Source organism: Pelecanus crispus, chromosome 2, assembly GCF_030463565.1.
Source record: "Pelecanus crispus isolate bPelCri1 chromosome 2, bPelCri1.pri, whole genome shotgun sequence".
Taxonomy (NCBI): Eukaryota; Metazoa; Chordata; class Aves; order Pelecaniformes; family Pelecanidae; genus Pelecanus; species Pelecanus crispus.
Genome location: NC_134644.1, coordinates 57,042,674 through 57,065,559, shown reverse-complemented (window position 1 = coordinate 57,065,559; position 22,886 = coordinate 57,042,674). Strand labels below are relative to the sequence as shown.

At 37.7% G+C, this 22,886-nt stretch overlaps 1 protein-coding gene across 3 annotated transcripts in view; it reads left to right on the top strand.

The window, feature by feature from the left end:
• GOLGA4 (golgin A4) overlaps window positions 1-22,886 on the top strand; it is a 73,459-nt gene that overhangs the window by 33,435 nt on the left and 17,138 nt on the right. For all 3 annotated transcript variants that reach the window (XM_075704668.1, XM_075704667.1, XM_075704669.1), the window contains 7 exons: window positions 254-401; window positions 6,635-6,813; window positions 7,920-8,051; window positions 9,065-9,220; window positions 10,183-14,477; window positions 15,226-15,347; window positions 16,418-16,548. In XM_075704668.1, coding sequence (XP_075560783.1) covers window positions 254-401; window positions 6,635-6,813; window positions 7,920-8,051; window positions 9,065-9,220; window positions 10,183-14,477; window positions 15,226-15,347; window positions 16,418-16,548 — 5,163 coding nt within the window. The remainder of the gene's footprint in view (window positions 1-253; window positions 402-6,634; window positions 6,814-7,919; window positions 8,052-9,064; window positions 9,221-10,182; window positions 14,478-15,225; window positions 15,348-16,417; window positions 16,549-22,886) is intronic.

Genomic DNA, 22,886 nt, shown 5'->3' with positions numbered 1-22,886 from the left:
GATGGTCTTTAGTTGCTGGAGGAGTTCTTTTCACCACTAGATAAATTTTGGCTACTCTTCAAAATAATCCCTATTCTTACGTTCTTTTTGTTGGCTTTTTCTGTTTTCTGACATAGAAAAATACCATGATCTCTGGTCTTGTAGTAATAGAATAAAGTTTATTCCTGACAAGGATTGTGTCCTGGCTTGAAATTGTTTTAGCTGTATGTTTTATTTATTTGCTAGCTTTTTATCACAAGGACCTTTTCCATAGGGCATGGTAATTGCAGAGACAAAGCGACAAATGCATGAAACATTGGAAATGAAGGAGGAGGAGATAGCCCAACTGCGTGCTCGGATCAAACAAATAACTACAAAAGGCGAGGAATTAAAGGAACAGAAAGAAAAGTCTGAAAGAGCTGGTAAGAAATTCTGGAGATTATTAGCTTTCACATTTAAACACGAGAACGCTTCAGCATGGTCTTTTTGCACTCTTTCATCAGTTGTTGTTTGGAATGGATATTAAGAGATGCTCTGTTTCCTAACACTCTACATATCACCCCTGCTAGCATCATTACTAACTTCACTTCTGGTCAGCAGAGTTTAGGGATGTTTTTGACTGGTTTGTCTCTGTTATCAGTTCAGCTGGTGTTCGGAAGGAAACTGCTGAAGGACAGCTGTACTTTCCCATTTGTAGGAAAAAAGATTGATAGAGTTTTGTGCTGGTATAACTTCAGGAGGGAAACTTGCACCTGTCTATAAATTATCATTATAATGCCACCAATATTTTACATAGAAAACATAGCAGTGAGTGTACAAGAGCTTGGGAAGAAGTAGGAACAAGAGGATGTGTTACAACCATAATAAGCATTTTCATTCAATAATCATAGCAGAAGCATTTCTGATTTCTTTTTAGTGAAACAGCAGTGATGATTCCTTTCGCTTCAGGCTTGGAACCTAACGGTGATGTAACTATTACACGCTGTAGTTTGCTTTTGATGGGAATTAGGTAACATTAAGTAGGTAACATTAAGTGTGTGTACTTGCAGTTCTCCTTTTGCTTGAAACCAAGTTAAAAGGTCAATCCGCCCCACCTTTGTTTTTTAAACAGTGAAATTGTTTTGCACTATATCTTTCAAAATTATTCTAGAAGAGTTTGATTTGCTCTCATAGGCATCTAAAGGAGTTCACTGTTTTGGCAGACGCTCAGATGTGGTTAGTTTGCATAAAACATTATGCATATTTTCTTTCTCTAAAAAGAGATGAGAAGTTCAGACAATACAGTTCATAGGGGTTTATTTTAACTCTATGTAGATTTAGATCAGAACTTTCAATTTTAAAGATTAGTTTGGGTAGATCATTCTGCTGTAATACAGAAAAGCAGCTTGAACATCCATCTTGTGAAAGTAACAAATATTTTGATTAGGTGCCCTCCTCTCCTACCCTTTCAGGTTGCATGTGTCTTTTTAGCTACGGAAATTCGTATTTCACAAGTACGTCAGTCCTGCTAAAGTTGGATTTTGTTCGGTTCTTGGAGACAAGGAAGCTTTTCTTCATGATTTAAAAAAAAAAAAGCTGAAGAATATTTTAATACTTCTGTAGATATGAAGTTGTTGTCATAGTTGTTTGAAACACAGCATTTTTTGAAGCAGCAGAAACCTCTTAATTATGAACTGATATCTACATGCCCTGGTTAATACAGTAATTTTCTCAGGTTTGCATAGCCAGAAGCTGAAAATGGGTTAGAGATGATGCTCTGGATACCTGGAAAACTTGACTCCTGTAGTGAGAAGTAATTTCACTTGTGAATACAGTGTTGAGTACACTGCACTTTTCTAGGGGGAGATTTGTGTGTTAAATATGCTCTCTTTTAAATAAAATTTTAAAGTACTTTTGGTAACTTTTGTGGTGCGTAAGCATCCACTTTACCTTTGAGTGCATTTATTTTTGTACTCTGTTAAGCATGCACATAGAAATGTTGGAAGCCTTGGAAAATTACTTAATACTACTTCTAAGATAGGCAACATTGTACGGTGGCCTTTATTAGGTTTTCCTGTTACTTCCTTGGCTTTATGCATTCCAAAAATGTTGTGACATGCAACGGGGGTGTAGTTCAATGCAGTTGAACTAAGCTGTTCAGGCATTTGAGAAAACCATCATCAATATTGGGAGAGCCTGAAATTACTTGTAGGTCACAACCTTTGAGCTGTACGAGTTTTAAGAATTTGGCAGTTTCATGTTTTTTAGGTCAACATGTTTAAAGTTCTGTTTCTTGGATAGTTAATGTGAGATGACTTTTAGTTCTAGACTTCTCTTTTTCTATATCATGAGAGTGAAGAATTGACTTAATGGAATATTGTATTTGTAGAAATGTTAATTTCATTTACGTTATGGCAAAATATGGATAAGCTTAATACACTTATACTTGGAATTTGCTTTCATAGTGCTATATCATAGGCTAAAAAGTGGTATATTTTTCCACTTCATGTGTTTAACTTGCTTAGAGTTACGTGTCTGGCTTTTTTCTTTGTAATTCAGTGACTTTAGTGAAATGCTCCAGTGTTTGATTTAATGTTCATGCACTTCTGTGTACTGAAATAGTGAAAAGATATGTATGCTTATTTTGTGCGTGTTGTGTAAACTGTAACTTGGTCTCCCCAGTTGAAGTTCATTTTTTTTGTAGTTAGAGGTACATTATGTTGAAATCTCACAGAGCATCTTGTTTTTGTGCATCCACACATGCCAATAAGTGAATCATGGTGCCTTTCCCAAGCCTTGTATGAACAGGACTGGGGTAAGGGCTCTTTTTTCTTACATCACACATTGGGTGCTTGAACTGGGCTCTAAAAAGTAAATTCTGTGCTTCTCAGGCACTTTTACTTGAAGTAACTGCAACTGATTTTTTTTTTAATGCTTTGCAATGTACATAGAATATTTACATTTTACTTCAACAAAGCTATTTATAGTATTTGTAAATTCACTGGTAAACTGAAGTGTGTTTCTTGTGAGACTACTTGGCATAAGTCCTTTCTGACTTTTCAGGATACAGATTATTGACTTATTTATATTCTGTACAGTAAACAAAAAAAAAAGTCTTTAGAAAGCAAATTCATTTTGCTTAACGTTGCTGTTCTTTGTAGGGGACATTGCTTTTGCAAGCTTAATTAACATATGCTTTGCACCTTTCTACAGAGAAACAAAAAGCTTGGACTGTGCATTTAAAATCCTGCCTAGATGCACAAATCAACTATAGGAAATGAATTCAACCTTTGTTTCTCAAACTTTTTGACAAGATGCCTGCTCTCAGACTTCTGTAAGAAAACACGTGAATCCCTCCTTTGCCATCCTGTTCAGTGCTTTCTTCACAATTCTCAGCAGTAGATGGCACTATAGCTGAAGGTAACACGTCTGCAGCACCGGGAGAGTAAGCAAGAAGTCTTTGCAGCACGGACTGGTGTTGCACTGGGTAGGAGAGGCAAGGTGAAGGGAACAGAGACTGGTATTTCGGAGTAGCATATGTAAAGCAGTCAGCTCTCCAGCACACGTTTTATATCAATCAGTTTTGCAACCTTTCACTTCTTAAACTCTGCTGAGGCTCCTTTTGTCTAATTTATATACTGCACAAGAAGGTTTCTGGTTTGTCTGGCTTGGTCACAAGAATGGGATTTTGCAAGGCTCACCTGAGACTCTGTTGGTGTGCTTATTACCATTTCTGATATGCCACTGTGCCTTTGTGAGACTTCACTTAACCAGTACCTTGGTTAAAAGATCTTCCCTCAATAGTAGCTCTGCTGGTTGGGGAAGAACACAGGTAGTAGCTTTACTCTTTGCATTCAGAATAGATGTATTTGGATAAAACCACGGACTTTTATTCCAGGTTTTTATCCACAGTAGAATGAAAATCTCCCATAGATTAAAAATAACAATAATAATAATAATTCAGACTATGTTCTGTCTACTTGATGATAGTTTAGCCCTCTGCTGGTTTGAAACTTGGTTGTGTCATGCTCCACTAGAATTAGCTACTTCGAATAAAAATGGTGTTTTGCTTAAGTGCTAAAAGTGCCTGAGATACATATAATTTAACTTTTAGAGAGCTAAGTGTGTTTCTGTGAAGTGTTGCTTCTTTGTGCTTTCATACCCTCTTGGCGTTTTATCCATCAGCTTTTATCTAGCTTTTATATTAGCATCCTGCTTGCTCTGATGGTGATGCAGCTCTCGTACTGCATGCTGCTCAGCTATTACGTATCAGTAGTCAATCCTAGTGTGAACCTAGATCTTCTCTTTGGCGGATTTGTGGGCTATGGCAAATGCATCCTCTTCCCTTTTGCAGCAGTAACAGGTTTCTCAAATGAAAACAAAGTATATGTTGCGCAGAAGAAGAATCAGAAAACATGTATGGAAAAGTGAAATAACTTAAGCTTTTACTTGCAGGCTTTATATTCAAGCTATACTTTGTAAAGGTCTGTAGGGTTGGGTTTTGTTTTTTTTTTTAAAGCCATTTATGATGCTGTAATACTGAAGGACTTGGCCCATTTTGCTGGCTGTGTGTGCTTTTGTTAGGGCTGAGTGGAGCATCAGGGACATCAGTGCCATTCTCCAAACGCACTTGCGCAGGCTGTGTTCATAACTGAGTTGTGCCCGGGCCGGTGAGGGGGGAGGACTTGAGTCCTGCTGGTCCCAGGTGGCAAATGCCTTGATGGGGACTGTGAAGAGCTGTGCTTGGAAAGTAAGGAGCTGTAAGCCTCGTGCATGCTTGCATTACGTTTTAGACTGTTTTGCTGTTTGAAATAATCTCTAGTGCTCTTCATTTTTTGTAATCAGTTTTAGTATTTATTATTTAAGTAGAACCGGGAGTGGAAAAGTGGATACAATGATGTGCTTTGGTATTGCCAGGGTCAGTAACAACCCTGTTGTGCCCTAAAATATGGTTGTTGCTGTGAGTAGTCAGAGAAGGGCTTCCTCAGAAAACAGCAGAAAATTCTGGAAAAGGTCAGAATTTAGGCGAATGCAATTTTATAGAATTAAGTTAGTTGAAAACATATTTGCACCATTGCCTCCAAAGTATAGATTATGGTTAAAAGCTTCAGTTTTGAATGTTATCAGAAGATGTGGAATGGAAATTATTACTCACTTCTCCAACTCATGCCTGAATGTTATTAAAGATAGTTTCAAAAAAGCAAGGATTACAAGAATTGCTGTGAATGCCTACTAAGTAATGGTGAATCAAGGAAACTAGAGGGGTGTGTGTCTTTTATGATTTTCTTTTTGGGACAGAACTAAGTGGAAGAAAGCTTAGCATACTAAATAACACTATAAAAATAATTTTGTTCTGTCTGCTCCCAGAATAGTATCCAAGTAGTCTAGGGTATAGTAGAATAATATACTTTTAGGTTTTTTGTGCTCTGATAAATTATAGCCTTGATATTGGCACTGTGATTCTGAATTTTACAGAGGTGTTTTGCCAAAGTTGTTTATGCAAAAAATTAACCATATAGTAGATTGTTCTGAGACTGAATTTTCCTTTGATATGCAGCAGGGGTTTTCCACATTCATCATCTATTCAGGAAAAGAGATTTCCCTAACTGTGATCAGATTCTAGTCATGTGTAATTCTATATAGATTCTGCTATCAGTTTCAGTGAGGAACTCAGATACTGGTATTGAATAATAATAATAACATTAATAATAAAACAGCTCACAACACAGGAATTTATTTGCTTTCTTTTTATGTATAAATGATTATCTGTGAAGTGAATGAAGTATGTTAGAATACTTTGCCTTAGCTTGGGAAGAAGCTGGGGAATTATTGCTTCCTATTTGTAAATTAAAATGTGTTTCAGCAGACTTGTGCATCTTATGCAAATGTAAATAAATTTCATCACTGCAGCTTGAGTGTTCTTTTGAAACATCTTACAGATACTCAAGTTTTCTAGGAGCAAATCTTAGTATTTTTTCCTTATATTTTATTTGCAAAGTTAGACAGTCTTCTTAACACACAAGCATTTTTCCAGTATCTCTGAATTGCACTGATAGTAGTTTACATTAAAAGTGAATAGTGAAATAATGACATTAGCAGAGCCATTTGTATAGACTCCACCAAACCCACAGTTTAAAGAGATGATTATCTAGGTTGTATAGTTTGAACATGTACAACTCTTAGGTAAATAAATTAACAACTCTTAAGTAAATAAAGTGCCTGGTATTATACTTCAATGTCCTATTCAGGAAGAACCTTTTCATGATTCAGTAAAAAAAAATGACTTGCATAGCAATCATTCCTGTTATCCTTCCATCTACTTGTTTTAGTGGAAGAACAACTTGTGAATTGCCTTTTCCTCATGCAGCTTTTTTCCTCTTCTTCAAAGTTATTCAGCACATATAGCCAGAAGAGGAGCCATAGTTTATTTGTATCATTTCTGTATTTTATAGTGATTTTAGGGGAAGAAATAGAAGCTAAAGAATGTATTAGAAGACATTCACAGCTATTTGTCAGTTCTCTTTCCTTTCTAGATAATAAACCCATGTGAATTCTTGATGGATTCCTAAGTTCATTCTACTGTTACTTGTGTAATTTACAGTTACTGAGAACTCTGTTCTTCTGTCAAGGGCCATAGATATTTCTCCACTATCATGTACTTTTTTTTCCTTTGCAGCTTTTGAAGAGCTTGAGAGGGCTCTGAGTATTGCCCAAAAGACAGAGGAAGCCCGGAAGAAATTGCAGGCAGAAATGGATGAAAAAATCAAAGCAGTAGAAAAGGCAAGTGAGGAAGAGAGGGTAAATCTTCAACGGGAGTTAACCAGAGTGAAACAAGAGGTGGTTGAGATTATGAAGGTAAAAGCTGAAACTCACCCTATATTATTGGCTTTTAATCTAATCATTCAATTACATTTAAACTATAGTTGTAGAATACATTAGTATATCAGAACTTTGTTACAGAATTTTTGCTATTTAATAAGTTCTGTAAAAATTAATTTCTGGGATTAAAGATTTACTTAAGACAAAATAGAAAATTCCCTGTATGGATTTTTTTTCTCTGACAGTTTAAAATCAGTATATTAGAGGCATGTAAAAATGAACAGTATTACTTTTTGTTTCACAGTATCTAATAAAATTATTTACTAGAAGTACACTTGAGACTTTAGAGGGAGACATTAATGGCAGTGGCTCACATATCTCCACCAGGATATTGGGGTTTAGTACTCGGTACTTTTAATGATTATCCTAGCCCAGTATGTGTAAATGTTTAAGAACTTGTTGCCAAACTGTTTGCTAGTTAAGAATTGCTAAAAATTGCTTCATTTGGCATATTCAGGTAGGAATCGCAGGAGTAATGCATACGCCTTGCAAAGCTGTAAACTTGAACACCTTTAAATTGCAGTTCTTGTGTTGACATTTGTTACATTATTAATTTTTCTAAGAGAATACACTGATGCTTTAGCAGGATGACTGACTTGCATTACATTATTCTTAAAGCACGTGTGTAGGTTGTAGATAGCTGTCTACATAGAGTATCACCACTTGATGCTTTCTGGCTCATGAAATAACAAGAATACAGGGAAAGCTACAGACAGAAGTTCCTTTTCCAATTTATTATCACATTTGAACTAAAACTGAAATCACTAAGTTCACCTTGGTAAAAGAGTCTTTAGAAGATGTGGTGTTTCTTTTAGTAGAACTGTGAAAGACTTGAGAAGGAAGATGGATAACTTCAAGCTTGAAAATAAGAACTGTCAGGGCTTAATATTAAGCGCTCCAAGTGATTGTTACTTATTCAAAGGGAGCAAGGAGATGGTTCTGGATTGTTACTTATTCAAAGGGAGCAAAGAGATGGTTCTGGTTTCCCCTCTCTGTTGCACTACTTTTTTTATTAAGAAATAATACAAAGAGCTTTGTTATTTAATATTTTGAAATTATTTTTTTCTGACTTTGATTCACAGAAGTCTTCAGAGGAGCGTGTTGCTGAACTAGAAAAATTCCATAAAAAAGAAATGGCTACCAAAGATCAGGAGCTAAATGAGAGATTACAGGCCCAAGAAAAGGCATTCCAGGAGAAGATGAAGGCAGCTCTTGTAAGTATCCCTAAAATGTGTAGAAAGACATTTCTTTAAGTGTGAGGTGGGACTAGAAGTGTTAATCTGACCCTATTCCACAGTGAGAGACCTTCTGCACTCAAAGATATGAGTGTCCTCCAAAAGTCAAAGACCTCAGAGACTTAGGCAACATGAAAGGAAAGCAGCTGCAATGATCCAGACTGAATAATGATAATTAATCACTATCACTGTTCACTAACAGCTGCATCTTGTGGGAAAGACTTCTTTTTTTGAAAACTCTTTTTGTTAGACTTGTTTTTTTAATGTCTTCCTCCGGATCATTGGCAATTAGCCACAGCAACTGAAGTAAAAGAGGTACAAAGAACGAGGCTATTATTTGAAAAGTGTTGGTATCTTTATGTCTGGTTGCGTTGTGCTGTGTGAACAGGCTTAACTATTCATAGTGTTTGACCTCAGAAAAGAATTTTCTTTTAGGTCAGGCTGGGAGGAATCACTGGGATTCTTTGCTCTTTTTCATAAGCTGTAATCCACTTTAGATCATCATGTAATTTTACCTAACAAATAGTAGATTCTCTTTTGTGCTCCTACGTCATGGCTGGTGACTAGGACTGAGGGACTTTGACAGTCCCTTCCTGACTATATTTTTCTACCTGGTTCTCATTCTATTTTTTTAATTATAAGGAATAGAAGCTTAAAAATACAGTAGCAGTGGAATCAAGTGAGGACAGATCTTTATTCCTCTAAGGTGGTACTCTCAATTAATCGTGGTAAACAAACCAAAATGAAAGGCTGGATTGCATTATGTTTTCCATACAAAGAGAACTAGAAGACAAATGGTTCCCAAGAAGAGAAAACGGAAGTGGTTTTATAACAATTTTGTTTTCACAGATGAAATACAAACTCTGTGTGTGTGTAGAAAATACAGGTTGTTAGTGTATGACTCCTATTAACTGGTTTGTAAATACCCTGTTATACGGTTTTTGAAGGTGTGATGACTATATTAATTGTTTTAATCACAATTTTTGATACAGGAAAAAAATCAGAGTGAGTGTTTAAAAACCCTTCAAGAACAAGAGCAACAAGAATCCCTAGCCTTAGAAGAATTAGAGCTGCAGAAGAAAGCAATACAGTCAGAGTGTGACAAGAAAGTTCAGAAGATGCATCAAGAAGTAGAGACTTTTAGAACTGTGAGTAAAGATTCCAAAAGGGTAAATGTTTGCAAGAATTCCTTTCAGTATATATTTAATTGTGACAGGTTTACAAATACTGTGGATTTATTGTGATTGGATCGCTTTAATCTCACAATGCTTATTGTAGTGACAGAAATTTAATGTATTGCCATGGTATGCTGCAGCCCCTAGATTTTTACAAGATTAGATAGCAAAATATAGAAATACATTCACTTTGTATCATGGCATGGAATATGAATTGGTATCCATCTACATAATTTTTATGTATGTTATACAGGAGTGTTAAACTTTAAACTGTTTAAGTTCTGGGTGCTGCTACCATACAAACACTTATAAGGATACTCAAGTAAGTAAAAACTTTGCTTAAATTTTTGAAGTGTCCTTTGCTTTATGTAATGGGTAAGATTGTATTATCTGCTAATGCAAGTTTGTACATTATTCCACCACTCTCAAATATTAGCTCAGAAGTTTTGTCTATAGAAGTGTTTTAACTTTACAGCAGCATTTCTATGAGAGGTGGAATTAAGATAAATCAGCAGGTACGTACAAAGCTCCATAATACTCGTGTACACTCCTGATATCTTTCATCCTATATATTGGTATTTTAGCTTAATAAGAAAATGCGAATGTATGTCTCATAAATATAATGTGAATTATTTTATTTGAATTAGTTAAATTCTTTCCAAGTTTTATTGTATCTATTTTCACTGCAGTGAAATAGAAAAATTTTTATTAAATAACTAACTCACTGTTAGTTCTCCTGATGAAGAAAACTCAACTTTGGAAGCAAAGTTGAGAACAGACTAGATGAATGAAAGGCTTATCTAAAAAGTTGATACTCACTAAAAATAATGGAATAAGTGACTTGTAGTTATGTGAACCTGGTGAGATATTTAAAAAGTAATTAACTTGTTACCTTTTGAATATTCATATTCTTTTAAAATTGTACTCTCTAACAGAGGATTCTTGAACTGGAAAGCTCTCTTGCAAAGTATTCACAAGATGACAGAAAGCAATCAGAGGAATTGAGTACTCTGATGGAGTCTGAAAAAAGGCAGCACAATAAGGAAATCAGTGATATAGTTGAAAAACACAAGAAAGAATTGGAGAACATGAAACAGCAGCAGGAAAAGCTTTGGACAGAAAAACTTCAGATCTTAAAGCAACAACAAGTAACTGAAATAGAAAAAATGAGAGAGAAAAAAGAACAAGAGATAGATACAATTTTGAAAGAGAAAGAAACAGTTTTCCGTGCACACATAGAAGAGATGAATGAAAAAACATTAGAAAAACTTGATGTGAAACAAACAGAATTAGAAGCACTTTCTTCTGAGCTATCAGAAGCACTAAAAATACGTCATGATTTAGAACAAGAGCTCTTAGAATTGAATAGTAAAGTGTGTGAAGCAAAGCAAGAATTGGAAGGAAGGTTGGAAGAAGAGAGGAAACGGCACAACGAAGAGGTTGAAATGATGTTAAAACAGCATGAAATGTCTATTCAAGGTGTTGAGAAGGTACTCAAAGAGGAACTCAACAAACTCAAGCAATCATTAGAGGAGAAAGACAGACATCTGGAGGAACTAAAAGCACATGAACAGAAACTGAAGGAATCTGCAGAAAGATCTGAAGCTGAACTTGTCCAGGTGTCTGCAAAGCTTGAGGAGCTTTCAGAGCCTCATCGGAGTACTTCTAATGAGCAGGCAAAGATTTATGAAGTGGAATTAACAAAGCTGCAGCAAAAGCTGACAGATCTTGAAGGTGAAAAATTGCAACTCAGTGAGCAGCTAGAAAGAACTGAATCCCAGCTGAATGAAGTCAAGAACGAGTTAGAAGCATACATCTCTCAGGTACGTGGCCTGAAGCAGCGTTTGCAAGAGCAAAGCAATGAAAATACACAAAAAGTAACCTCTCTAACACAACAATATGAATGTCAACTGAAGGATCTACAAAGAGAGGCTGATGAGACAAAGGCAAGTCTAACTGAGAAGGAAAATGAAATTGAAGACATGAAGAAGTTGCAGAACAAGCAAATGGAAGAGCTTAAACAGAAACTGCTCTCCTCAGAGGACAGAATTAGTGCTTTACAAGGAAAATATGAAAGTAAACTGAAACGTCAGGAGAACAAAATGGAGAAAATTAAACAGAAATCAAAAGATATGCAGGAAACTTTCAAAAACAAACTTGCTGAGCAGGAAGCTAAATTAAAAAAAGAGCTTGAAAACAAGCAGTTGGAGTTCAGTCAGAAAGAGACCGAATTCAATGCTAAAATGTTGGAAATGGCACATGCCAGCTCAGCTGGAATTAATGATGCCGTGTTAAAACTGGAATCTAATCAGAAGGAGCAACTAGAGAGTCTTGCTGAAGCTCATAGGAGGGAGCTGGAAGAAATTACCCAGAGCTGGGAAAAGAAACTCAATCAGCAGGTTGAAGAGCTCCAGGAAAAACACGAAATGGAACTGCAAGAGAAAGAGCAGGAAGTTGGAGACCTGAAACTGAAACTTGCCACCTTCAATGCTGAGAAGGAGGGCTCCAGAACAGAAATAACCCGACTGAAGGAAGAACAGGTGAAAAGGGAGGAGTCCCTGAAGGAATTGCAAGAACAACTAAGGCAATCGGTGGCTAAGGTGAATGCTTTGTCAGACATGGAAAGTGACCTGAAAACACAGTTAAGAAAATTGGAAAGTGATCTTAATCAGTCCCTGAAGGAGCAGTCAGGACTTGAGGAACAGCTCAGTAAACAGAAAGCAATTGAAGAAAAGGACAAAGCCAAAATTACTGAGCTGGCTGATACACTGAAAACACTTGAAGAGAAACTCCAAACTGTGCAGTCTTCTCAGTATAAAGATCATGAAAATTATGAGAAAAAAATAGAGGCAATTCAGCTAAAAGAAACTGAGTTTAAAAGGCGGTCAGGAGAACTTGCAGCCCAGTTAGATGCTTATTGGAAGAATGCTGAAGCTTTATTGCAAACAAAAAGCAGTGAATTAATTGAAAAATGTAATGAAAAAATTGGCATAGTAACATGCAAAATTGCAGATTGTGAGCGCCAAACTGCAAAAGTTAAAGAAGCAGTATTAAGTAAAATGAGTAAGATTCCTGAACTAGAAGCTCAGCTTAGAAAAGTAACAGAGCATCACTCCGCTGCAAGTACTTCTTTGCAAAAGTCAATGCAGCAGCTGCAAGAGAAGGACAATTTAATTATGTCCATGAGAGCTGACATTGAAGGACTTGTAACAGAAAAGGAACAATTGCAGAAAGAGGGAGGGCATCAGCAGCAAGCAGCATCAGAAAAAGAAACTTGCATAACACAACTGAGGAAAAAGTTATCTGAAAATATCAATGCTGTCACCTCAATGAGGGAGGAACTCCAGGAAAAAGAGTCTGAGATCTCTGCTCTCAACAAAACAATTAATGACCTTAATGTTCAACTTGAAAGCACGGTAAGTTTAACGGAGAAGGAAGCCGCCATGTCTCTGTTAAGCAAGCAACATCAGGAGGATCGGTTGCAGTTGTTAAACCAGGTAGAGGAGTTATCGTCCAGAGTTGAGTCGCTGAGTCAAGAAAAAGCATCAGCTCTTGAGCAGTTAGATCGTTGCACAACCAAGCTGTCAGAGTGGAAGACGAAAGCACAAACCAGGTTTACACAAAATCATGATACTATTAAAGATTTACAGAGCAAACTTGAATTAAGCAATACTGAAGCCAATAAAAAAGATGAAGAACTAAATAAACTGAAGGAGCAGCTGGCTAAACAAAGCAAGAATCTCAGTAGTTTAAAAAGTGAATTGGAACAAAAGCAAATCAGGAGGGAAGAGCAAGAAAGCGAGTTAACTGCAAAGTTAAAAAACCAAGCAGCAAGAATTGCTGAACTAGAAGAACACATTGCTCAGAAAACTTCAGAAAATGATTCCTTGATGGAGGAACTTAAAAAGTATAATGAACAAAAAGACACAGAGCAAAAAGAGATAGCTTGGCAACTCCAGCAGGCAGAGAAGGTGGCTTTTGAAAAGGACAATAGATTTAAGGAGGCTGAAGAAAAAGTGCTTAATCTTGAAAAGCAAATAGGTTCACTGACAGCTGAATTTGAAGCAAAGGAGAGGGAATTTGATCAAATTAAGTCAGCAATACTTAAAAGCAAAGAGGAAGAACTGAAAGAATTAGAAGAGAGACTGAATGCAGAGAACAGCACTAAGCTGGCAGATCTGAAAAAGAAGGCGGAGCAAAAAATCGGTTCTATTAAAAAGCAATTGATGTCTCAGATGGAAGAAAAGGAACAGCAGTTTAAGCAAGATAGAGAAAATCAGTTAAGAGACTTGGAACAAAAAGTACAGGAGAGAGAGGCCAAAATTGAGTCCTTAGAAGAAAAAATTAAGTCAACAAGAGATTCCACAGAATTAGAGAAAGAAATGCTACAAAAAGTAGAGAGTGTAAAAGCTGCTGTAGAACAAGAAAAAAATAACATGCTTGAGAGTGTCCGACAGACATATGAAGAGAAAATGCATGTGTTACAGAAGGGCTTAACTGAAAAAGATGAACTGTTGCAGAAGTACGAAAAGGAACAACGAGAGAGTAAGGACTCTTGCCTAGAACTGCAAAACAAACAGGAAGAACTCCTTAAAAAACTAGAATGTGCTGAGAAGAGCCATCAGGAGGAGCAGAGTAGGACTGAAAGCCTCAGGAAAGAACTTGAGGAGCAAACCAAAAAATACTCATTGTTAGCAGATGAGCATGCTCGTTGTGGTGGTGATTTAGCAAGCAGTAGGGAAGAATTAAAAGCTAAAGAACAAAAACATCTTGATATGGAGAATGTAATTGGAGATTTCCAGAAAAAATTGCAGGAAAAGGAGGCAGTTAGTCAATCTTTAGAACAGAAGATAAAAGAGTTGGAAAATAATCTAGTGAAGGAAAATGAAGTGCATAAGACTGAGATGGAAGATATGAGTTTGAGATACGAAGAAAGGCTAAAGAGTTTACAGCAACAGTTAGATGAAAGAAATGACAGTCTGAAAGCTTTTGAGGAAAATGCTGAAGAAAAGGCTAAATCTGGTTTGGAGCTGCAGAAGTTACTAGGTGATATGCAGAACCAGCAGAAGGACTTGCAGACTAAACTGGAAGAGACTGAAAGGGAGAAACAGAAACTTCGCAAAGAAGTGAATAATCTTCAAAAAGACTTACGTACTCTGCGAAAAGAACATCAGCAGGAACTTGACCTAGTAAAGAAGGAGTCCTTAGAAGAAATGGAGCAGAAAATCAGGTAACTTCTTTGTTCCTGGTCTTGTTACCATTTCTTTGCTTTATCTTTAACCACTAAAACCTCAAGAATACTTCTTAAAGCTCAATTTGTAACAATGAAATAATGACTGGTATTTTCCTGTCATTTTTCTAAATAGACTTTGAGAAACAGCAAGAAAAGAGCTACTTGAAAGTAGCACTTCATGAACATATAAAACACTATTTGAGTCATCAGTTTAAAAAGTGGTTTGTCTTTTGGCAAATTAATACCCCTTTTGATTTGTTTTAGTGATGGTCATTTTCAGCACTGACAGAACATAAAATACAGTTCTATTTTCCTCAAACAGGAAACAAATCTTATTAAAACTTAGTACTGAGAGCTTCATGTTCAAATGATATGAAGAATTGTTCATATGTACTGCACAAAAATGCAGTATACTGCTCAGGACTCTAATGGTTTCTCAAGCAAGGAATTCCCTAGAAATTCTTTAATTCCAGTTCATCATCTTCCTCAGCCAGAACTCCGTATCTTTTGGAAGGGTTTGGTTCTGGGTTGTTTCTTAAATGAAACACCTGTGCCTTCAAGGTGAATTCAATAGGATGGGAACAAAAAGCCTCCCTGAATCCCACAGAATTCACGTAATTCAAAACCATCCCATTCTAAAATAGTTTTGGAGATATTCCCACATCTCCTACCTTGCTAAACTGTTTTCGCACTCTCTTTAAACATTTTATTTCCTCACTGTATTTTTTTGACATTTTTTGTACAGATGTGAACAAGAAGACATTGAGTTAAAGCACAACTCCACCTTAAAGCAGTTAATGAGAGAGTTCAATACTCAGCTGGCTCAAAAAGAACGAGAATTGGAAACAGCAGTAAAAGAGACCATCGGTAAGTGAAATACTAATATAACTGTAATCAGTAAAATAGTCAGAAAACTAAATCTTCAGATGTTTTGGGAAAGGGGTTTTAACTGGGGCTCTGATAAAGATAACGTGTTTTATGACTGCCTAGAGAACTCAGGAAAAGAACTTCTCTTGCTCAGGAAATTACATATAAATGTGAATTGTAGCACAATTAGGAAAACACAAACCTAGCTGTTCTTCCTTACCCTGCAGGATGGATCCCTGATCTAGCACTCTGTCTGTTTGCATCTGTCATGGCAAAAGTTACCCATGGTAGCCATAAGTACCTATCTTTTTGTCATATGTGCAAAAGAAAAAAAAAAAAAAAAGAGAGTAAGGTTTTAGAGGTGAAAGCACATTGGTAAGTTTTCATTGCAATACTACTTTGGCTTCAGCAGTACAAACCTTTAACAGTCCATTGCTGAATATATGGCACTGAAGGGTGCCTTTTAGGGAAACTTAGATCCATCTGGGAATCAGAATTGCATTTTCTTAGCTGCGTCTTGCCGTCTTCATTCACTGTAAGTGCTAAGAGGTACCAACTGGATATGATGTGTGATTGCTATACCATGTGGTTATAACTAGAGTACAGCATATTTCAGCTTCTCTTCTTCGTCCATCTTTTGCCATTCATGGTGTAAGTTGGAGGTTGGAGGAGTGAGCAGAAAGTATCTTTTGACTCCACGGTTACTGGAAGTACCCCTACAAGTGAGGAATTTCTGAAGATTTGCAGATGTTTCAATCACTTCTCTAGATACAGTAGGAGATAGAATTAGTTGATAAATAATGGTTGTGATCTTAACTTTCAGAGAAAAGTTCCAGCATCAGGTAGGAAAAAATTGCTCTGGATACCAAACTGCAGGCAACAAACTTCATACATATTAGGATCAAGTGACATGATTATCACTGACAGTATGGAAAAATGAATTTTCTTGCCAAGATTTCCTTATAGATGCCTTCCACAGTTGTCTTTAAGCTTTTTTTAATACTGTGGTGACATAATTTAACAACATAAATATGCTTTTTTTTATATTGCTTGATTCTCTTTTTCTGTAGGTAAAGCCCAGGAGGTAGAAACTGAATTGATAGAAAATCATCACATAGAGACAACCCAGCTTCATAAAAAAATTGCTGAAAAAGATGATGATCTGAAAAGAACTGTGAAAAAATATGAAGAAATACTTGAGGTATCTTTCTGAAAAGTGATATGACTACATACATTTCAAAATAACACTTCCCCTTTTTTCATTGCACACCTAGACAGAAAAACTGTAATTCTTTCTAGTAAAGATCTTACTGCTTGAATTACAATTGATATGTGTGGTGACCTAGCTTGCAATTAAAATGTTTGTTCCTGTATTTTATGAACATGAAAGAACGCCAAAAATTAAGCCCCAGCTCTGATCTCTCAATAAAAATTATATGATTAGGTCCTTATGTCCTCGAGCAGTTTGTGTTCCGGATTGAAACGAGGAAAGTGAGCGAGTTAAATTTAAGCTTTACTAGAGTTGTGGTGGTGGTGCGTTGTTTCTTTTAAGGATTTAAATGCAGTGTTTATGGGTCAGCCTCACACTCTAGCTCCTTTCTCTGATGCTCTGTCCAGATTGGCACCATAGCCCATAAAGTAAGGTTCTGTTCTATGCAGGGTGCAGTCTGTTTGCATAGTTTTTATGCTAGTAAAGCTTTCATTTTCACTTGTTAGTGAACAGTTTGTCTGTATGATATTTGCAGATAGACATAGTTTTGCTCCAGTAACATTTAAACCAGAAGTTAGCAGCCAACTTCAGTCTAAAGATACTTTACCTTTCAAGGATGCCTCCTGTTTTAGCCAAGTAAGTTGTCTCAACCCCACGTGTATGGCAACAAAAGATTAAATGGTTTTCAGTGCTAGACTGTACATCATATTGGGTTGCAGACTTTAATTTTGCTAATCTTAGATCTGTTTGCACAAATAATTTAATAAAAATAAATGTCTCTTGAATAGAGCCAATAGTAATAAATGTAAGTGAACTTCTGGGTTTTTGTGGTCAGTTACCAGCCCAAAGAACTATGTACTGAGCATGACTGAGTGTTTAATACTAAAAATTACAATCTTGTAGGCAGGTTGGTGTGTTCCACTCTGATTTTTGAACTTCTAGCAAGTTGGGTGGAGATGGCAGGGCTTTAAATTTAGAGTCCCTTCTTTTGTTTCCTAATTTAGAAAAATTGCATGATAGGAAACAATTGAGATTTATTTTTTTGGTACCATGGGTCTAAATTCTGCATGTCTGGAGGATTTATGTTTCTCTTACCTGAATGTACAGTGTGTTGCCATTTACATCCTTACTTTACAGGCCCAAATAGGTCTGTGATTTGAAGTCATGCAGGTGTAATTAATTCCTCACTGTTTTCTGATGCATTCAGTCTGTATGTATGTCAGAAACATGCATGCTGTACTCAATGTATGATGTTGAAGGTTTAGGCTAATTTGACTTCTGTGCAATTGCAAGATATGAACACTGTTATTTTTTGCCAAAAATGATTGATGATGGCAATGACAGTTGCCTGGAACTGCAATAAGCTGTATTTTGATATTTTAAATTTCAGAGTATGTGTTCCTTTTTTAGGTAATGGTATAAGTGTGAGTGTTTTGTTTCTGTTATTTTAGGGAAGGAAAAAAAAAAAGTTTAGAGAATTTGTTAGCTTTTTTCCTGAAAAAGTATTGCAAGCATATGTATAAGCGTAAGTATTGCATCAGTCTGACCTTGGTGCTGGGGAAGGTTATGGAGCAGATCATTTTGAGTGTCATCATGCAGCACGTACAGGACAACCAGGTGATCAGGCCCAGACAACCAGGTGATCAGGCCCAGTCAGCATGGGTTTATGAAAGGCAGGTCCTGCTTGACTAACCTGATCTCCTTCTATGATGAGGTGACCCGCTTAGTGGATGAGGGAGAGGCTGTGGATATTGTCTACCTGGACTGTAGTAAAGCCTTTGACACCGTTTCGCACAGCATTCTCCTGGAGAAACTGGCTGCTTGTGGCTTGGACGGGTGTACTCTTCACTGGGTAAAAAGCTGGCTGGATAGCTGGGCCCAAAGAGTTGTGGTGAACAGAGTTAAATCCAGTTGGTGGCTGGTCACAAGTGGTGTTCCCTGGGGCTCAGTATTGGGACCAGTTCTGTTTAATATATTTATCACTGACCTGGACAAGATCAAGTGCACCCTCAGTAAGTTTGCAGATGACACCAAGTTGGGTGGGAGTGTCGATCTGCTGGAGGGTAGGATGGCCCTGCAGAGGGATCTGAACAGGCTGGACCGATGGGCCGAGGCCAACTGTATGAGGTTCAACAAGGCCAAGTGCCAGGTCCTGCACTTTGGTCACAACAACCCCATGCAGCGCTACAGGCTTGGGGAAGAGTGGCTGGAAAGCTGCCTGGCCGAAAAGGACCTGGGGGTGTTGGTAGACAGCCGGCTGAACATGAGCCAGCAGTGTGCCCAGGTGGCCAAGGCAGCCAACAGCATCCTGGCTTGTATCAGGAATAGTGTGGCCAGCATAAGCAGGGAGGTGATTGTGCCCCTGTACTCGGCGCTGGTGAGGCCGCACCTGGAATACTGTGTCCAGTTTTGGGCCCCTCAATACAGGAAAGACATTGAGGTGCTGGAGCATGTCCAGAGAAGGGCAAGGAAGCTGGTGAAGGGTCTGGAGCACAGGCCTTATGAGGAGCGGCTGAGGGAGCTGGGGTTGTTTAGTCTGGAGAAGAGGAGGCTGAGGGGAGACCTTATCGCTCTCTACAACTACCTGAAAGGAGGTTGTAGTGAGGTGGGTGTTGATCTCTTCTCCCAAGGAACAAGCGATAGGACAAGAGGAAGTGGCCTCAAGTTGCACCAGGGGAGGTATAGATTAGATATTAGGAAAATTTTCTCCACTGAAAGGGTTGTCAAGCATTGGAACAGGCTGCCCAGAAGTGGTTGAGTCCCCATCCCTGGAGGTATTTAAAAGGTGTGTGGTTGTGGTGCTTAGGGACATGGTTTAGTGGTGGACCTCACAGTGCTAGGTTAACAGTTGGACTTGATGATCTTAAAGGTCTTTTCCAACCTAAATGATTCTATGATTCTGTAAACATCTCAAAAGTTAAGAAATACTTACATTAAATTGATTGTATGTCATATTCATTGAGATCTCTGATAGAAATAGGAACGTATGCATCAGCAGATGTACAGGTTTTCTCAATTTAGCCTAAAGTTACCAGTTATTACCCCACTTACACCTGACTTGGCTCATGATAGGTTTGAGAAATTTGGCATCAAGACATTTATGCAGAGAGGTTTGTCTCTGTCATACATGGCAAGAAGATGAAGCAAAAATAATGCCAATTGCAAGAATGAATTTTGCTCATATAACTTTGTAGCTCTTTGTTGCATTTTAAACATGGTTAATGATGCTAAAAAGTAGTCTTAACTTGATTTGATTATATATCCTTAAAGACAAACAGGAATCATTTAGTCTGTTAATGTGATTTATTTATGAAGTGCTCCCTGGTACTTCTCTTGCTTTATCTGGTGTTTTCTTATCTTTCATGAAAACTTTTATCACATAAGATTTCATTAAAGTCTCCCTAATTAAAGGACTTGTAAATCAGCATAGCCTGTAATTTGAGGCCTAAGTCTTTTTTCTTCAACTAAAGTATATAATTAGAGAAAAATAGAATGTTGTGCTCCAGCTAGCTTATCTTAAGTCTATCTATGAGCTAAAAATAAAATATCTAACTTCAGGTGTGTATTCTTTCATTTTTGTAATGCCTCCCATGTGAATACAGGATAGCCCTTGTGGTTAAGATTTGGGAAATTACTTTATTGAAGTCTTAGTCTATAACTGTAACTAAATCCGAATAGCATGCAGTTTATTTTCAGAGTATGCCAGATGCTGTATAGCACAATAAGTTCTTGTTGTAAATACAGATTCTGTAACATGTTGGAACCCCACATGACACCTAATTATTTCCTGATATACCTAATATTGAGAGCAGCCCTGCAGAGAAGGACTTGGGGGTACTGGTAGATGAAAAGCTGGACATGAGCCGGCAATGTGCGCTTGCAGCCCAGAAAGCCAACCGTATCCTGGGCTGCATCAAAAGCAGCGTGGCCAGCAGGTCGAGGGAGGTGATTCTGCCCCTCTGCTCTGGTGAGACCTCACCTGGAGTACTGCGTCCAGCTCTGGGGCCCTCAGCACAAGAAGGACATGGACCTGCTGGAGCAGGTCCAGAGGAGGGCCACCAAAATGATCCGAGGGCTGGAGCACCTCTCCTATGAGGCCAGGCTGAGAGAGTTGGGGTTGTTCAGCCTGGAGAAGAGAAGGCTGCAAGGAGACCTTATTGCGGCCTTCCAGTACTTGAAGGGGGCCTACAGAAAAGATGGGGAGAATCTTTTTAATAAGGCCTGTTGTGACAGGACAAGGAATAACGGATTTAAACTAAAGGAAGAATAGATTTAGACTAGACATAAGAAAGAAGTTTTTTACGATGAGGGTGGTGAAGCACTGGCACAGGTTGCCCAGAGAGGTGGTAGAGGCCCCATCCCTGGCAACATTCAAGGTCAGGTTGGACGGGGCTCTGAGCAACCTGATCTGGTTAAAGCTGTCCCTGCTCACTGCAGGGGGGTTGGGCTGGATGACCTCTAAAGGTCCCTTCCAACCCAAAACATTCTATGATTCTATGATTTCAAATTTTAAATTATAATCTCTATTCAGGGGTGTATAAAAATAGTGGCTCACAGGTAGGTCCCTTTTACAGAAGTGTCATTCATCATTTTGAGTTGCATTTCTTTTCTGCATTTCAACTACCTTCTATGACTAAGAATGATGTGCATGCAATTTTGATTTATTTCAGTGAACAGTAGTCTAGAAATTGTAAGATTTTAGATTCTTGATGTAAAAAAACCCTCAAAAAACCCAAAACCACCACCACCGCCACCCCCCAAAACACCTCCAGAAAACCTCATACAAGGGAAAACAGAAGCAACTGAATATGCCAGGTATTGAGAGTTTTTAACTAGACGAGTGTAACCATCTATTAAAAAAAAAATCTTAGAAAAGGTTAGTCATTGATTTATTTTTGAGGGCGTAGAAAAATCATGTGAATGAATAAAAAATAACTCTGTTTGGGGGTCATGATGTTTGAGCAAGGTTTTTATTGAAGATGGATATTCTTAAAACTTCTAGGCTGTAAAACTTGCTTGGGTACTGTGACTTCTCATTCACTAGCTTTGGGGGGGTGCAGGGGTGGTGCTTTGTTTCTTTTTGGTGGTAGTTTTCGGGCCAAGGGGCTGCATGGAGAGGGTATTTTATTCTTAAGTAGGGAGCAAGGAACACATTAAAAAGTGGCCTTACAGGGAAATAATTCTTTTTTTACTTATGGCATACCCTAAGTCTGTTAAGCCTGGACCAGCTTTCTAGTAATGCACTTGCTTTTTCCAGTGCATATTCTGTATCACTACAGCTTGTACTCCTGAGATTTTGAATGGAACAAAATTTTGCTCAGCAGTTCTGTCTTAATGACAGTTGATTAATTGCACTTATTTGATCTGAAATACTACTGCATAGCAGAGTGGGCAGCTCACTGCCCTGAGTGGTTAGCATGATTGAAACTAGGGTTTTAGTTTAGTTCAGCAGTGGAGACATGCAGTGTGAATTGGAGTGCTGTTTTATAAGCTCCCTAACATGTTATCTCACAAAAAGGCCAGAGGGGACACAAATTTTAAAAATATTTCTTTTTGCGAAGTGCAATGTAGGTGGATTAACTTGCTAGGATTTAGGTCATCATATTTTTCTCCTATAAATGTACCCTTCACACTGTCATAAAACATACAGGAAAAGTTCATTTCCTCCCTACCATTCTTGCCACTGCTTCTTTCCTTCACGCTGCACAGTGCCCTCTGAACCCTTGTGAATGGGGTCATTTTTTCTGAAAATGTGCTTAAAACCGCTTTAGGAACACCTTTGTGAGAGTGAGTGAGGAAAAGATTTAAGTCCTTGTCAATTCCAGAGTACAGGAAGTAACTATTATCATGTGTCCCTTTCATGAAGGTCATATAAGCAAGCACAACCTCTCCAGTAATACACTTACTGGATTATACTTGAATGCTGTTTTAGTGCCTGATAGAAATAGCTCTTTTTTTGTAATTTTCAAAAAACTAACTGTAATCCAAACTATGCAATCTCGATTGTTGAAGGCCTGCAAAATCTTGTTAAGCTCCTACGTTTGTTTCTTGCTCTCTTCTCTAATCCTGTAGTGTAACTAGCCTTCACACTGAATTTCAAGCGTGTTCTTTCTGTGTATAGCATAACTCTTTTGTTGATTGCTTTTCTGTCTGTCCTGCTTTTGGCTAGGAGAGAGTTAATTTTCTTCCTAGTAGCTGGCATAGTGGTGTGGTTTGGATTTCGTATGAGAATAATGCTGATAACACACTGATGTTTTAGTTGTCGCTAGGTAGTGCTTACACCAGTCAAGGACTTCTAAGCTTCCCATGCTCTCCCAGGTGCACAAGAA